At 48.2% G+C, this 16487-nt stretch overlaps 1 protein-coding gene across 4 annotated transcripts in view; it reads right to left on the reverse strand.

The window, feature by feature from the left end:
• Positions 1-16487, reverse strand: part of Tnrc6c (trinucleotide repeat containing adaptor 6C) — an 86348-nt gene that overhangs the window by 55591 nt on the left and 14270 nt on the right. For all 4 annotated transcript variants that reach the window (XM_045158449.1, XM_045158448.1, XM_004655230.2 and 1 more), the window contains exons 3-4: positions 14493-14825; positions 1439-4024 (exon numbers count right to left, since the gene is read on the reverse strand). In XM_045158449.1, the coding sequence (XP_045014384.1) occupies positions 1439-4024; positions 14493-14825 (2919 nt within the window). The remainder of the gene's footprint in view (positions 1-1438; positions 4025-14492; positions 14826-16487) is intronic.

The raw sequence follows: 16487 nt of genomic DNA on the forward strand, positions 1-16487 counted from the left end.
TCTGCACTCTCAGGGTGGCCTCAAACTCAAGAATGATCCCTCCTACCTCAGCCTCCCAAGTGCTGCAATTAAAGGCGTGTGCCACCATGCCTGGCTTCCTCTTGAATTTATGATTACAATTTTGGCAGTCACTCAGCGGTTGAGAGCATGGCACAGGGTAGATTGGGACCACTGCACAGCACAGGGGTAGGAGATCCTGCTTGTATTTAAAAATGCACAACTGAGGCCAGGTGAGGTGGAGCATGCCTTTAATCCCAGCACTCGGAGGTCGGAAGGCAGAAGTAAGATGATCACTTTGAGTTTGAAGCCAACCTGGAACTACAATGTGAGTTCCAGGTCAGCCTAGGTTAGAGTGAGACCTTAACCTTGAAAAAAACAAAAAAATTCACAACTGGCAGGGTGATGGTTAAGATCAATTGTAGCTTCAATAACTTGGCCAAGGGTTAATAAATTCTACAGAGCCCCTAAAGTGCAATTTAAGGGTCTCATGCTCTACCGAATGAGCTAGCTGGGCTAACATGCTATTTAAGAAGACAGGGCACAGCCGGGCATGGTGGCACACGCCTTTAATCCCAACACTCAGGAGACAGAGGTAGGAGGATCCCTGTGAGTTCGAGGCCACCCTGAGACTCCATAGTGAATTCCAGGTCAGCCTGGGCTAGAGCAAGACTCTATCTCGAAAAACCAAAAAGGCAGGGCACAGTACTGAAAAGTCCTCATGCTGGGCGTGGTGGTGCACACCTCTAATCCCAGCACTCAGGAGGCCGAGTTAAGAGAATCACTGAGTTCAAGGCCAGCCCGAGACTATATAGTGAATTCTAGATTGGCCTGGGCTAGAGGGAGATCCTACCTCAAAAAGCCAAAAATTAGTACTCAGAAGTTGGTTGTGGTGTTTTGTATCTCTAATCCCAGCACTCGAGATCCTGAGGCAGGCAGGTGGGCCACCAAGAAATCAAGGCCAACCTGATCTATAGTTAGTTTAGGACAGCCTGGGCTATAGAATATGACCTAGTCAAAAAAAATCCCACAAAGTATTCTGAAGAATGAAGCTAACCATGAAAAAAAATTCATAATTACTTCTACAAAAAAGAGGTAAATTACCCAAAAAGTACATGGCTGGTAAGAAACTCAGACACATAAAGTATACAACACATCAAAATACAACCTCAAATAAATTACCCTCTGAGAACAAAAAGGCCCAACTGGCTGGAAAGCCTTCTTTACCGAGTACCCAGTGCTTGGACTTCCTGCTCTGAAGTAAAGGGCTGAGGACCCCGCCCGGCCTCTTCTTTTGGGATAACAGGGAGTTATACCGAGGCAAACGAGTGCATAGGTTATTTTAGAGTCCTCTGCTATAAAATCACCAGCCAGAGGACCCTCACAGAGACACCAGACATACACCACTCAGAGTGGCAAGACCACAGGGGCCCCAGCATACCTGGCCCGAGCAGTGGCGACCGATTCAGCTGAGTGCCAGCCTGGTGGGGAGGTGGCGTCTCGACCCGATGCGTAGTGCTAGTCGAGGAGGGGGGGGCGGGGGGGGCGGGGGCCGTGGTGCTGCTCTGCACGGCCGGGTTGTTCCTGTCCCACATGTTCACAGTTTTATTGTTGTAGCTGCTCGGGTCCCCCCAAGCTGAGGTACCGTCATCGATCTCCATTTTGCGTCGGATGGATGGTGGCGAGGGCTCCTCCCAGCCAGTGGCTTCACTGCTGTCCTTCTGCTTGACCGGCACTGGTCCCCCGATCCACCCTGTCCCTGTCTGCTTCACGGAAGCAGCTCCTCCCCAATTACTCACATTGTTGTCTTGGGGCTTGTGAACCCAGTTCTGCTGTGGACCAGGCTTTAGAGACTCACCCCAGTTTGTACCTGGGTTCACTTTCGTGTTTGTGCCACTGCCCCAGCCACTGGTCCCAGACCTTGGGGCATCATTCCAGCCAGACCCTGGTCTGCTGCCCTCAGCATCCCATCCAGACCCACTTTTCTTCCCATCCCCCAAGTGCCCAAGGACAGATGCTGAATCTGCCCAGTCTCCTGCTCCTGCGCTCCAGGCTGCACTGGATCTCTGTCCATCTCCCCAGTTTTGGGACTTGGGTTTTTGAGGCTCACCCCAGGTGGGCGACTTGTCCTCTGGATTCACGGTCCCACTCCAAGCATGGCCACTCTTGGCGGCAGCAGCATTATTGACAGCAGTAGAGCTTATCGAGTCCCCCCAGACCCCGGGGGCACTGGGTGCTTTGTTGTTGCCCTCTCCCCAGCTCGTGCTTGCTGGCGTGGAGGCAGGTGGTGAGCTGACCCACCCCGATACTGAAGAGGTATTTGTACTGTTCAGGATGGACCCATCGCTCTTCCCCCCTGAGTTTGAAGGCTGAGTAGCTGCACAACCCCAGGCCTCTGTCCCATTGTCATTTTTCCTTTCAGACCTAGGGGACTCTTCAAATTCCCAGGCAGTGTTTTGCTTTACAGGAGTTTGTCCCCAACCAGTATTAGACAGTACTCTTGGGTCAAGATCGTTCCTTGGCAACTGGATGTGCCCTTGGTCTAGAACCATTTTGTCTCGTCTCCGGCCCTCTCCTGCTCCTTCCCTCCCAGGGCCTCCTTCATTGTGACTGACAGACCCATCGCTGCTTCCTTCACTTGCTGTAGTTCCAGAAGACGTGGCTTTGGCCCACGAGTTCATGTGTTCACTGCCAGGCTGCAAGGCAGGCGTCTGGCTGGCAGCACTGGGGCTGTCCCACCCTGTTGATCCTTTCCCACTGATGTCACTATTGGAATGCTGGTTTGGGGGCTTTCCCCACTCCCCATTCACACCATTAGAGGAACTTCGGCTGGGGTGGCCCCAAGCTCCTGAATGGACATTCCCAACACTGCTGCTGCCACTGCCCCTCCCCCAGGCAAGGACACCAGGCCCGGCAGGGGGCCCTGCATCCCAGGCGCTCCCTCCATTTCCCTCCTGCACAGCACTGCTGGATCCGTTCTGTTTAACACTTAATGAGGAGTTCACAGTGTCTCCATTCCCCTGACTGAACCCAGAATTGCTATTTCCTGTGGCAGGGTTTCCGGGGGACAGTCCCCACACAGAACTGCCTATTCCGTCCCCACCACCCCCACTGCCTTGAGAGACTGATGACCCGTTAGCACCAGGAAGGCCTTGCAGGTGGGGCGGGATGATGGCCCCCATACCAACAGCCATGCCCCAGTTTGGCAGTCCGTTTGTCTGCATTGCATTGATAGGGTTTGGTGAAGAGTTCATGGGGTTAGTGTTATTTGGTCCATCAGTGTTAAGGTTCTGAGGTTGTACGCTGAAAGACACATTCTGAGAAGTGGACGTCTGTGGTTCTGTGCTCTCCTGGGGCAGCAAGTTTCCCCAAGCACCAAGGGTGCCCACAGGGTTCCCATTCTGGCTGCCCATACTCTGCCCTATGGCACTGACAGGACTGCAAATACTGGCAGGGGTGCCTGTCGCCACAGTTCCTTCGTGTCCAAGCACAGGCCAGGCAGCGGGATTGGCATTAGGGTTAAGGTTCAGGTTAATGCCCGCAGTGGAGTTGGAAGCACCCCAGCAGTTCTGACTTCTCCCGTCTCCAATCATGTTGTCCATTTTTCCATCCCCACTGCCACCAGAGCAGTGAGCACGGCTAGAGCCGGAGCCCGTGGCTACACCCCACACTCCGCTCCCATCGGCTCCCCCGGCCCCAAGGGCGCTCTGACTGGAAGGGCTCTGGACGAGTGCGCCATTGCTGCCATTATTGCCGCTTGTTTTCTTGGTGTGTCCTGTGAAGCTGCCCTGGGCGCTCCCGGTAGCCATGCCCGTGTTCTCAGAGCCGCAGCTGGAGGCCACGTCAGTGTCTGCGGGACATCCTGAGGCAGAGCCAGTCTCCGTTCCTGGGATGCACGGCCAAGCCTCCTGGTCAGTCCTGTCGAGGATCACTTTATCCCAGCTGCAGCCAGCTTCGCTTCTGTATGAGGGCTGCTGCCCCCAGTGGGGAGTTTCATAATGATCTGCTGATGCACTGTGACCAAGGTCTGAAAAAGACAAAATGCCAAGTTAGATTTTCCTCCACTCTGCTGGCAGATCAACTGACAAGGGGTCTCGTTTGTTGGCCCTTTCTCTGAAGTTCTCAGTTCTCATGTAGAGTGGGTAAAGACTCAAGAGGGGCTGTGGGCATGGCTCAGTGGTAGAGCGTTACAAATATAAAAAACAAATAAACCTTAAAAGTTTTTATGTCTGCTTAGCAGCTCTCCTTTAAAGAATTACAAGGCTGGAGAGATGGCAGTTTGCAAAGCCTGAAGGCCTAGGTTCAACTCCACAGTACCCATGTAAAGTCAGATGTACAAAGTGGCCCATACATTTGGGGTTTGTTTGCAGCAGCAGTATGCCCTGGTGTGCCCATTCTCTCCCTTCATCCCTCAAATAAATAAGCATTTAAAAACTTACACTGTCCTCATTACCATGTTACCTTTCCACCCCTGAGAACAAGCATTGTGCACACAGGCACATCTGTGGTAGAGACAGTGACTGCGGAGCTGGAGAGATGGCTCAGCGGTCATAGGTCAGGGTTCAATTCCTAGCGTCCATGAAGAGCACACACACAGAAAGACGTTTCTGAGCTTCAACGCAGCAGCTCTGGGACTCACAGCTGTGTACCTGACCATCTGAGGACTGCAGACACGTGGACTTGAGTACAGTCTGTGATTTGCTTTAGACTTTTCTCAAAATCCAGACCCAACCTTACCCACAGCCAGGGCCACCAACCTGTAGCTCTAGCACATGGCACATGCTTGGGTCTAGATCACATGCTCATTCAACACACACGACAGCTCAGGAGCATGGTCTCCAAGAGGTTCAGGGTTGGAAGAAGCCACATGGAGCTCTTTCAGTAGAGAACTGGAGACACTGCACAGCTGCTTAATGACCAATACAGGAGGGAATAAAGAAGGGACAGAAAAGACAAGAGAGCCCCTTTTCACAACCCTACTATATTACTTTCTCTGATCTTATCAACAATTCTGTTTATCACCACTGCTTCTACTGTAGTTAAAAATCTTTGTATATGACTCAAAAGACTGGCAATTTCAAGTGACATCTACAAATGCATTATGAACACAGGCAGGGTGGCCATTCCCTAGCAGTCACAAGTAGTTTTGTGAAAGGGTCTCCCTTGGAGGTTTGTGTCAAGTATTGCTTGAGATTGCTTTGCCCCCAGCTGACAGTGTGTGGCCGGACAGAGGACCAGGTTGACAGAGAAAAGGGAGAAGTAGGTAGAGTGCTGTGGGACAACTGATTAATCACATGGGGAAAAAATGAAAGAACTCATAAGCTCAGCACTGGGGAGGCCAAGGAAGGACGACTGCCATGGGTTCAAGGTTAGCCTGGGCTACAAAACCCCCACAAAACAACTAAAACCAAGCCACTAAAAACATCTCTGTTCTCAAGGAAAAAGCCAGTAAGTGACATAATAGTATTTCAGGAGGATTAAGAGACATAAAGGGCACAAGCCTGGTGGCCACATCTAATCCTACCACTTGGGAGGCTAAGGCAGGAGGAGTACCATGAATTTGAAGACAGTCTGGGCTACAAGAGACTCTGTCTCAAATCACAACAATATATCCCCAAACCAAATAAATAATTGAACAAATAAAAGCACTCTTTCATTTCACATTCTTAAAAAAGAACTCTAGATAAAGTCAAGAAAAATACCTTCAACATGGCAGCCTCTTACAGAAGATGGAAAATGTAACAACAACAAAAAAGATGGAAAACATGTGTTGTCGACAAGGTCGCTATTAAAAGCACCTCTATGACAAAGAATCATATATGGGAAACTGAAACACCATGTGTGGAGATGAACAGCGAAGGATGACTATCAGAGCCAAGAACCCATATACAGGCTGGGTATGGTGGCACACGCCTTTAATCCCAGCACTCAGGAGGCAGAGGTGGGAGGATTGCTATGGGTTCGAGGCCACCCTGAGACTACACAGTGAATTCCAGGTCAGCCTGGGCTTGAGCAAGACCCTACCTTGAAAAACAAAACAAACAAACAAACCGTATGTATCAATAAAACCACAGAAAATGGTGGAGAAAACCAGAAACAGGTGATTTAGAGAAAAGCTGCATCCACCAGCATCTGAACAAAACTATCCTCAGCTATAGTCAGGAAATGCACTTGTTCAGGGCCCTGCTGAGTCACCCAAGTTAGACTTGAAGTCACGGTGGATACAGGTGTGCATTACTAATGCCCACTTTAAGAAAAAGCATTAAAGAAATAGGCCACTTTAAAACAAGAGCTAGCAGTGCACACTCTGGAGGGAAGTAATACTAAACTCTGACGACTGCGGGCATAGGGGCCAGAATGGGGTTAGAGCAACACCTGCTACCCAGAACCCTGAAGCAGATGCAAAGCCACGTAACCCCACCCTGCCCACAGTTACTTGCTGTACACCACCTGAGTCTTCGGAAAAGTAGAACGGCCTCAGATTATGGTTAAGATGGAGGTGCAGCAGCCATGCAAAGCAGCCTGGGGGGGGGGGCAGAAAAACAGCACACCACACTCTTCTAACACAAAGTGAAAGTGTGTAAGGAATTTTAACCCCATCAGAGAGGCAGGAGAGATGCAGAGCTCCTAGCAATCACACAAACAGCCAGCATTGGCGCCAGCCATGGCTCTGGCAGTTGGCTGCAAAGAGCTACGTGCCCAGCCTGTCCTGAGCTGGCAGCAGCAGAACTATAGTGGAAGGACTTTCCATTCACACCAGCCTTGCAAAGTCAAAATGTCCGAAGGAGAAGACAACAGGGACCAGCTGAACAGCTTGGGAATGACTTCAAGCACTCTCCACAGCTTCCCCTCCACCAACTGCCAGCACCGGGGACCCCTGGAGATCTGGGGACACCAAGGGATCTCAGCCACAGTTTCTAGCACAACTGACCTGAGCAGCAGATCCACTGACACAACGAGCCTAGCCCAGACTACAGTGTAGCAAAGAGGGAACCAGGCAGGCACTCTGTATAGGTGAGACCGGAAGCCATCCCAAAAGGTAACAGGGCCTACCTACACTGGCTCAACACCTGCCCCAAAGCCTGGTACACAGGCTGGCACTGTTAATGCTAATTGCACCTTTCATGTCAGGGCAAGCCATGTGTTAGATTTGATTGATGTACTTTTGGTCAGCTTTGCCATTCTTCAATAAGCTGTGGTTTGGGATTGACTTTTGTAGCTTTTGTTATTTCCTGATTTATGTTGCCTTTGCCTTTTCCTTCTTTCTTGGGGAAAGGCTTTCAGGATTTCTGGCCCAGGCTGAACTGGAACCCATCGCAGACCAGGAATCTCTGCTTCCCAGTAAACAGAATTAAAAGTGTGAGCCCCCCTGCCCCCCGCCCGCCAGCCACCCTTAGGGACTTTGGCTCTGTTAGATTATCTGAACTGTAGGCCAATTAGAGACCCTGACTCAAAAAGGGATAGATGGTATTCCTGCGGTTGTCCTCTGGTCTATAAAGGTGTGCTCATGACACACCTGCAACAAACACACACACACACACACACATCAACAACAACACTGAGCACCAGCACTCATTCAGATTTCAGTTAATTTGAAAATCCACTTGGCACTACCCAGGTCACTGATGAAATGCAGTAAGCACAAAACTGTGTCTGACTGCATCTCCTACACGTGAAGGCGACCAAGAGCCTCTGGAAAAACCAAACTCTTACCTGCTTGTCGTGCCTCCCTGCTTCTTAAGCATCCTAAGGCCTTCCTTAGTGGGACTATGAGGAGCACAATTTCAACAACTTTGTTCTGTCCCCCAAAGTCTCCTCACTGCATGGTGGCACACACCTTTAATCCCAGCACTCGGGAGGCAGAGGTGGGAGGATCACTGTGAGTTCGAGGCCACCCTGAAACTATGTAATGAATTCCAGGTCAGCTTGGGCTAGAGTGAGACCCTACCTTGAAAAACCAAAAAAGTCTCCTCAGTGCTATGCTATTATAATTACTACCCCCATAACATCACTGCCATCATCATATACAGTCACCACCACTATCCCATACCACCACCATCACATACCATGACTACCGTGTGCCATCCCCACCACAATCACCATTATTATTTAAAAAGATAGCTCTTTACATGGAAAGCACACCTTTCCTCATGAGAGAACTTTATGACTTTCAAAGACATTTGAATGAAATGCTTTTCAGGAACTAAAATCGGCTATGTTAATTCACACATCCTAAGTGGTCCAAAGGTCTAAACTATGTGAGGGAAACAGTTTGCTGTGGCTGGTTCCCAGGGACAGGCAGTCACTTACTCGTGGAGACTGAATTCTCCTGGGGTGTTCTAGGTCATCCTGCAGAGCACAGGAACTTTCGAAGGCAAAGCCCACAGCTTTGACCTCAGTAGGTCTGTGAGGGCCCAGGAATGAGGCTTTAAGACATCGCATACCTCACAGCACTCTGAGGAATTTCCACACACACCAGTTTAAGTGAACACCACAAAACAACACTGTTGCTTTTTCACAAAGGGAAGAGAAACTGAGGGGGAATTAACTGCTGAGTTAGTCTGTGATCAATGAGTAGTGAGGAATGAACTACAATACATGCTTTAGAGAAAATTCTCACACTTTCTACCACAGTATTCTATTCTCAGAACAACTTATCCCAAACAAGAAGAAGAAGAAACAAAAAGGAAGTAAGGTTCATGTATAAAGGTAAATTTTTTTCTTCTAGGTGTCTATAAAAATCTAAATAATGAAATTGTCTTAAGTTAGTATTCAAGGATGATTAAATAACAGCAAAAAGAAAAAGGTTTCCAATTTTCATTTTTACATATCCAAATGTTACAATATGAAGATAATGTTCCATGCTGGGCTGGAGAGATGGCTCAGTGGTTAAGGTGTGTGCCTGAGAAGCCGAAGGACCCGAGCTTGATTCCCCAGAACCCATGTACGCCTGATACGCATGGTGGTATACGTTTCTGGAGTTCATCTGCACTAGCTGGAGGCCCTGGCGTGCCCATTCTCTCTATCTGCCGTTTCCTCTCTCTCTCTCTCTTAAATATACAAATCAATAAAATATTTTTTAAAAAGTTCCAGGCAGAGTGGTTAAGACAGACTTCCACAGCTTCAGCAAGCAAAGTTTTAAGTGGCACGGAGCTGATCAGACAGAAGAGCACAGACAGTGCTTACTGGAAGCAGCGCGCTGGGTGCTGTAAGTGCCCCTCACCCCGACAGCCAAGCCTCCCTCCTTTATTACCATGCTCCTTTCAGCGGAATGACACAATAAATCATGACTTGTAAAAAACAGTCCCCAGTGGTTTCCACAGTTGATAATACATGTTCACTAATGTTTACTGAGAATACAAATTCCTCGATACCTGGTCCCCCCCGCCCCCACCATAGGATACATTTTGTAACTATTTTCAGCTTCTAGGGAGCCTGGGTACCTCTCTCTGTTTTATTTTTATTTATTTATTTGAAAGAGAGGCAGATAGAGAGAGAGAGAATGGGATGCCAGGGCCTTCAGCCACTATAAATGAACTCCAGACACATACACTACCCTTGATCTGGCTTACGTGGGTCCTGGGGAATCAAACCTGGGTCCTCTGGCTTTGCAGGTAAGCACCTTAACCACTAAGCCACCTCTAAAGCCCACCTCTATCTTTACTGCATTTATTGTGTATAAAAATCTCAGGGAGCAAGTACTTTGTGTTCAGAATTCCAGCTCTGGACAGAATCCCACACAACTCATCTGTCAGCTCCAACACAGAACTTCTGTGTGCTTCTCCTCAGAAGAGTCTGTTTCCTCAAGGTTAAGAACACTGAGGAAAGAGAGCTAGCTGGCAGAGGCAAGGCAGTGGGGTGGGTGGTGCTATAGTCCCGAGTGGCTCTCTCCAGGACGCACGCCACTTTCTCCGATCTAGACTCCAGCCATGAGCACTTCTCTCGCTCACACCACACTCGGGCTGGGAAGAAGTGGCTGCTCAGGCAGGCTCTGTCCCTCCAGCTTTACCAGCGGGTAAGGAAATACCTGCAGATGGAGCAGCCCATCTTCCAGGAGCTGCCACCTCATGCAGAATGGCCTGCGGTCTCTGGGCTTGGCTGGCTCTGGCTGCAACATGTCAGCCACCTCCTGATTGGCTGCCAGTAGGTGCTGGGCATCACCACATTGGCAGGACCCGATGATGACCTTGCCCCCTAAAGTGACAGAGCATCTGTCCCCTTCTAGCAGGGGTAGAGGTGTTCATGGGTGCAATCTAAAGCATTATCTACTTGCAGCTGACATGAAACCGATCTTCCTCTGGAGTCTCTTGATTGTCACAAACATTTCCAGTTTGGGACCCAGTGACAACTAGCACCACAGCTACCCACCCTTCCCTTCCTCCCTTCTTCTATCCCCCCCCCCCACAAAAGCCAACCACTCCCCCCATCCCCAAATAACAAGAAAGAGGCACTGCCTATTTGGTGCATGCAAATCAATTGCTATTCTCCCAGCAGCCTTTGTTTTCCAGTCCTCCTTTCTCTCCTCCTACACAACCAGCATCAGCTATAACATTCTAAACGAGCCCCATATGTAAACTGGCAGCAGGCCAACTTCTTAATTACTTCCTGGCCTCTATCTGAAAAGACCTAAGAAGCAAACCCTGCTGCATTTTAAGCAGCTTCTGTTTATAAATGTACAGCAAAGCCATGAAAACAACCCATTGTTCTGCCTCAGGCAGAAGGAAAAGCTTTTCTGCTTTATTGTTACTTAAGATTAAAGCTCTCAAGTGTTTCAAACTGGAGTTATCCTGCAGACTTGCAAAACTAGGGTCTGTGGAGAACACAGAGTGGTGTTTTATAAATCCCTGTGTGTGCACACAAACCTCCAGCTGACTGGGATAGGTTGGGTTTTCCACCAATTGGCTAACTATGCTCCCCTCTCAATCAACACACTCATGTTCTCTGGGGTTATTCATGAGAAGGAGGACACTTCACTCACCAGATGTCTACTCAAACAGCACCAGACTGTGGCCCTGGCCAATGTACCTGGCAGAGGCCCTTTTGCTCCTGGCTACCTAGGAGGAAACATGAGTTCCCTACAAAGCTCACCCAGCCCAGGGCCGGCACTTGTGTCCACTTCAGTGATCTTTTGAGGGCATTTCTAAGCCTCTGTCACCTGGTCCCTACAGGCACACTTGTTTGAGGCTCATTTTCCATGAGGGTGGTCAACACAGACACATCTAAAGGCAATCAATTTCATGTTGGAAAACTTAACTTTGAATTGGTGACACATTATAAATCTATTTTTGCCTCAGATGTGACTGGGTCTCACTGCCACACCAGCATTATTGAACATTACAAGTATTCAGGACTTATTTTGTACACAAGTATCAGAACTCTTGGTGATCTCACAAAATGGGATAAATGTTGAGTTCAATTACACAGAAACAAACAATGATGTCTAGGGCTCCAGGTCAATTCACACTAAACCAACAGAGGGGGAATGACACAGACTGATTTACTAGCAAGCCGGCAGCCGGTTCTCAGTGTCAGATGCTCTAAGGCCTGAGCCTGGACTGATAGTAGAACACTTATGTATTGTGCACACGGACCCTGTTCCATCCCCAGCACAGCAAATATAACAGCAACATAAAAAAACCAGTAAAATTCACCAGCAGGGCTGGAGAGATGGTTTAGTGGTTAAGCACTTGCTTGTGAAGCCTAAGGACTCCAGTTCAAGGCACAATTCCCCGGCACCAATGTAAGCCAGATGCACAAGGTGGCATATGCATCTGGAGCTCGTTTGCAATGGCTGGAGGCCCTAGCGCATCCATTCTCTCTCTCTCTCTCTGCCTCTTCCTTGCTCTGTCAGTCTCAAATCAAAAAAACAAAACAAACAAAAAAACCCACCAACAAGCCAGGCCTGCTGGTACTGGCACTCTTTTAATCCCAGCTGAGGTCAGAGCATCCCCATAAGTACAAAGTAAAAAGAGCCGCTGCCACCACAACCACCACCAAAAAGCCCAACAAACATGCCCAATCTGTTCTTGACCATCATGGGTCATGTGACAGAGCAAGACATAGTGACTGCTCTAAAGAGGCCAGGGTCTCTTTTGGGCTCTGCTGCTGGGCACCAGCTAGCTGACAGCAAGGAGCCATGCTCCCAGAATCTGCAGTATGTAAACATCAGATCAAGATGCTCATATCAGCTTTAAAACAATGACAAGGGGTTGGAGAGATGGCTCAGTGATTAAAGGTACTAACTTGCAAAGTCTGATGGCATGGGTTCAATTCCCTAGTACCTACCTATAAAGCCAGATGTACAAAGTGGCACATATATCTGAAGTTCATTTGCAGTGGCTTGAGGCTCTGGCACACACCCTTCTCTCTTGCAAATAAGTTTTTTTTTTTTCCAGGTAGGGTCTCACTCTCGTCTAGGCTGACCTGGAATTCACTTTGTATTCTTAGGATGGCCTTGAACTCACGGCGATCCTCCTGTCTCTGCTTCCCGAGTGCTGGGATTAAAGGTGTGCACCATCACACCTGGCTTTTTTTTTTTTGTTGTTGTTGTTAAAGAAAGAACCTTAATGTATAGATTTAAGCACAAGAATTGAGGGAGAAAGCAGCACTTAGGAAAGGGACAGAAACCATGGAAAGATAAGGGTGCAGGCTTCACAGGAGTTTCATAATTACTAGTTCTAACTTTCTTCTTGTTTGCAGTGGTGGTGATAGGACCCAGGGCCTTGAACCTACCAAGCAAGTAGTCTACCACTAAAAAACAACTGGAGCCCTGTAAAACGGTTTACTGAACATTCCTAGGCTGAAAAGATGGCTCATGGGTTAATAGCGCTTCCTGTGCAAGCATGAGGGCCTTGTGATCACAGAGTTCAATTCCCCAGAACTCACATAAATAGGTGGGCATGGCTATGTATACCTGTAACCCCCATCTTGTGGGGGGTAGAGACTGGAGCACTGGGGCTCATAGGGAAAATTAAAGACAACAACAAGTTCAGGGATCAGTGAAGAGATGCCATCTCAAAAAGACAGGCAGATAGATGAGCAATGGAGGAGGGCCCCTTCCCCCTGTTCCCCTCTGGCCTCTGCATGCACACAGGGTGCTATATCTGCACACACATGCAAAAAATGAAAAACAAAGTTTTGCTTATACCAAAATTTAACTGAATTCATTCCTTGCTGATGTTCTAATTGTCTGCACACGTCCCTCAGCAATAGTACTGAGACCATGAATGCAAAACTGCCAGCCAGCTGCATCACAAAGGATACCCAGAGGCAGCATGGTACCCTCCCTGTAGCATTTTTTAAATATTTTATTTTTATTTATTTATTTGTTTGAAAGAGAGAGAGTGGCCTCCAGCCACTACAAACGAACTCCAGACGCGTGCATCCCCTTGTGCATCTGGCTAATGTGGGTCTGGGGGAATCAAACCAGGGTCCTTTGGCTTTGCAGGCAAATGCCTTAACCACTAAACCATCTCTCCAGCCCCTCCCCCATTCCATTTTTAAAAAGGAACCCCTAAATGAATACACGAGCTGGTCTAGACCTGACGACAGGATCTCTAAGTCAAGATGATCCCAAGGCTAGTGCTTCTGTGTGGAAGTGCTGTGTTTGCAGCTGACAGCATGGGGCGGCACTGGAGCAGCATCTTCGGCCAGTTAGTACTGTCCTGCTGCTTGATGGCAACCACTGACCACTGACCACCACCCTCCCCCTCCCCTTGGTATTCAGCAGTAAGAGTCAAGACTAAAGACACATGGCAAAGCTTTCTAAACCTAACAGCCAAGTCCATAGTGTTGAAATGCACTGTTACAGAAATATTTCAGGTCATGTTGCAATTATTTCCCAAATGAAAAGACAGTGCATGAAGGAAAACAAATATTCATATGACTTATGACATGTTTCTTTTAAATTCCAATCTCAGAAGCCTCCCTGCTTACCAAATTACAGTTTTGAATTTTAAACTATCACCACCTGTGGTCTATATTCTAGTCCAGGACCAATTAGCAGTTAAATTACTTGAAAAGGAAAAAGTTTAAGTAAATGACAAGGCAGCTAACTACGAATCCTTTGGCATCTTCCAAAGTCTTCTTATAGCTATAGTACAAAGTTTCTCAAAAGTATGAATTCAAGAAGTTAGAGACAGAGAAGGAGTTGACAGGTGGGCCATCTTTGCAGTTGGCAAGACAGTACACACGTTTCTCAGGAGCTGAGAGAGAGAGCTGCTTCTCTCTGCAGGCAAGCACACAGCATCACAGTGTGGTACATAAAAAACACCATACAAGAGTAGGGAAAATGAGATCACAAACCCCAACATGAATCCATCTGCTTCTGTAACACGTGTATAAAGACCACGGACCAAACACATATACTTTGTTTTCTCAGCAGCAGAGTGCTCACGGGAAAGCAAAATAGCAGGGTCGGAGTGCAGCCCAGTAGTTGGGCACATGCCTAGAATGTAAGACCCTGCGTCCCGGCTCCAGCATGTCATGGGTTTTACCTGGCTGGAGTTTGCCGGGATGCTGCTGTGGTCCTGCTCCAGGGAGAGGAGGAGGGCTGGCCCCTGCAGGCCCAGCCCCCTGCACTGGGCTCCCACTGGTCAGAGTCCCTGTGGGCAACGGCTGGCCTCTCTTTAACAGCTGCTTCTGTTCTTGCTGGCGGAAGCGCGGAGGCACTTCTCGTGGCAGGTAACGGGACGCAGCTGGCTGTTGGCCACAGGCAGATACACGTTTGCCATTGCTGCTGTTGCTGCTGGAGATAGTGCTGGTGGAAGTACTGGTACTGGTACCGGCAGGTTGGGGCTGGCTTGAACAGGTCTTTGTAGGTTCTGGCACTGAAAAGACCCAAAGGAAAAAGGACATGAAGCTTAGTGACCACTCCTCAAAACCCCAACAAGACACAAAGCTCCCCGGAACCACTGCCCTTGCTTCGTGCTCTGCGAGTCAGTGCTCTCCCTGGGTGTGCGACTACACACACGCGCTGGGGAGGAGAGTCTGCAGACAGTGAGCGAGAGGACTGCGCATTCGTGCTCGGTGACTAACCAAAGCTGCACACGCACAAGACACCTGCCACAGACCTGCTGGTCAACAAGACAGCAGAGAAGGCAACGTGTGTCAGGTCATAGGACCTGAGAGCCTCAATGCTCAGGGCCACCTTCATCTAGAATGTGAAACACTACTACTTGGAACATAACATTTACATTTAGTATGCTATTTGAATACCTGGTGGAGGGTTTCTTTCTACTTAATTTGTTAATGTCTTTCCCCTTATGGTTGAATAAAGGTTACATAAAACATGAGTTAGTAAACAGTTTCAGGGATATTTCGTATGTACAAGGACACCTGTTGGAGTCACAGTTTTTTTTTTGTAATTTATTTATAATGAGAGAGAGGGTGGAGGAAGAGGGGAGAGAGTGAGAGTGAGAGAGAGTGTGAAAATGGGTATGCCAGGGCCTCTAGCTGCTGCAAATGGACGCCAGATAAATGCATCACTTCACACATCTGGCTTTATAGGTACTGGAAATTGAACTTAGGTCATTAGGTTTTTCAGGCAAGTGCCTTAACTGCTGAGCCATCTCTCCAGCCCGAGGCACAAATATTTTAAGTCAACATCAGGGGTGTTTGTAAGATGTTTTCTTTTTGTTACCAGCTCTCGTTGGCCTGTAGGTTTTTTTTAAAAAATATTTTATTTATAGAGAGAAAGAGAGAATGGGTGTGCCAGGGCCTCCAGCCATTGCAAATGAACTCCAGACAAATGTGACCCCTTGTGCGTCTGGCTTACTTGGGTCCCGGGGAATTGAACTGGGTCCTTAGGCTTCGTAGGTAAATGCCTTAACCACTAAGCCATTTCCCCAGCTTAGCCTGTAGTTTTTGTCACCTAACATCAATTCCAACCATCCTCCAAATGACTACTGCACTATTGGCCTGTCATCCCTGCCTGGCAAGTTCTTGATCTTCTCTCCACACTGATTCAGGCTGAAGCTCAGCACCACTCTAGTGAGGTCCTACCCTTAGTGCTCTAGATGCTCCCTGTCAATCCTACATGCTCCTGAGACAATGAGTTCATTCAAAGAACTTCCCCTCCTGAGCTTCTCGTGCCTTTACTGCCCTGCTTCAGCTTCTCCCACCCCCAGAAGATAAACTTGGGAGTATGCTGAAAAAAGGCACAGGCAAAACCTGAGGTCTTGCCACTAAAATATATGAACATCTGTTAACTCCCACCTGATTAATACTATAGCTCACCAATTCTAGGACACCCCTCCACTCAATAACAGCACTTGCTCTAAGATATGTTTTACACAGAGTCATTTTTTATTTTCTAGTGTTATGTATGGTCCTGTTGGATCTCAGATAAGTGATACAAGAGGGGAGAGTGAGCAAGTGCCACAGCACTTAACTGCTAAGCCATTTCTCTAGCCCCCCAAAATTTTAAGAGATAATTTTCTGCTTTGAAATTTTTAGGTGAAATGAAGTGTGTCTGAAAGCCCTAATACATT

This window comes from Jaculus jaculus, chromosome 9, assembly GCF_020740685.1.
Source record: "Jaculus jaculus isolate mJacJac1 chromosome 9, mJacJac1.mat.Y.cur, whole genome shotgun sequence".
NCBI classification, from domain to species: Eukaryota; Metazoa; Chordata; class Mammalia; order Rodentia; family Dipodidae; genus Jaculus; species Jaculus jaculus.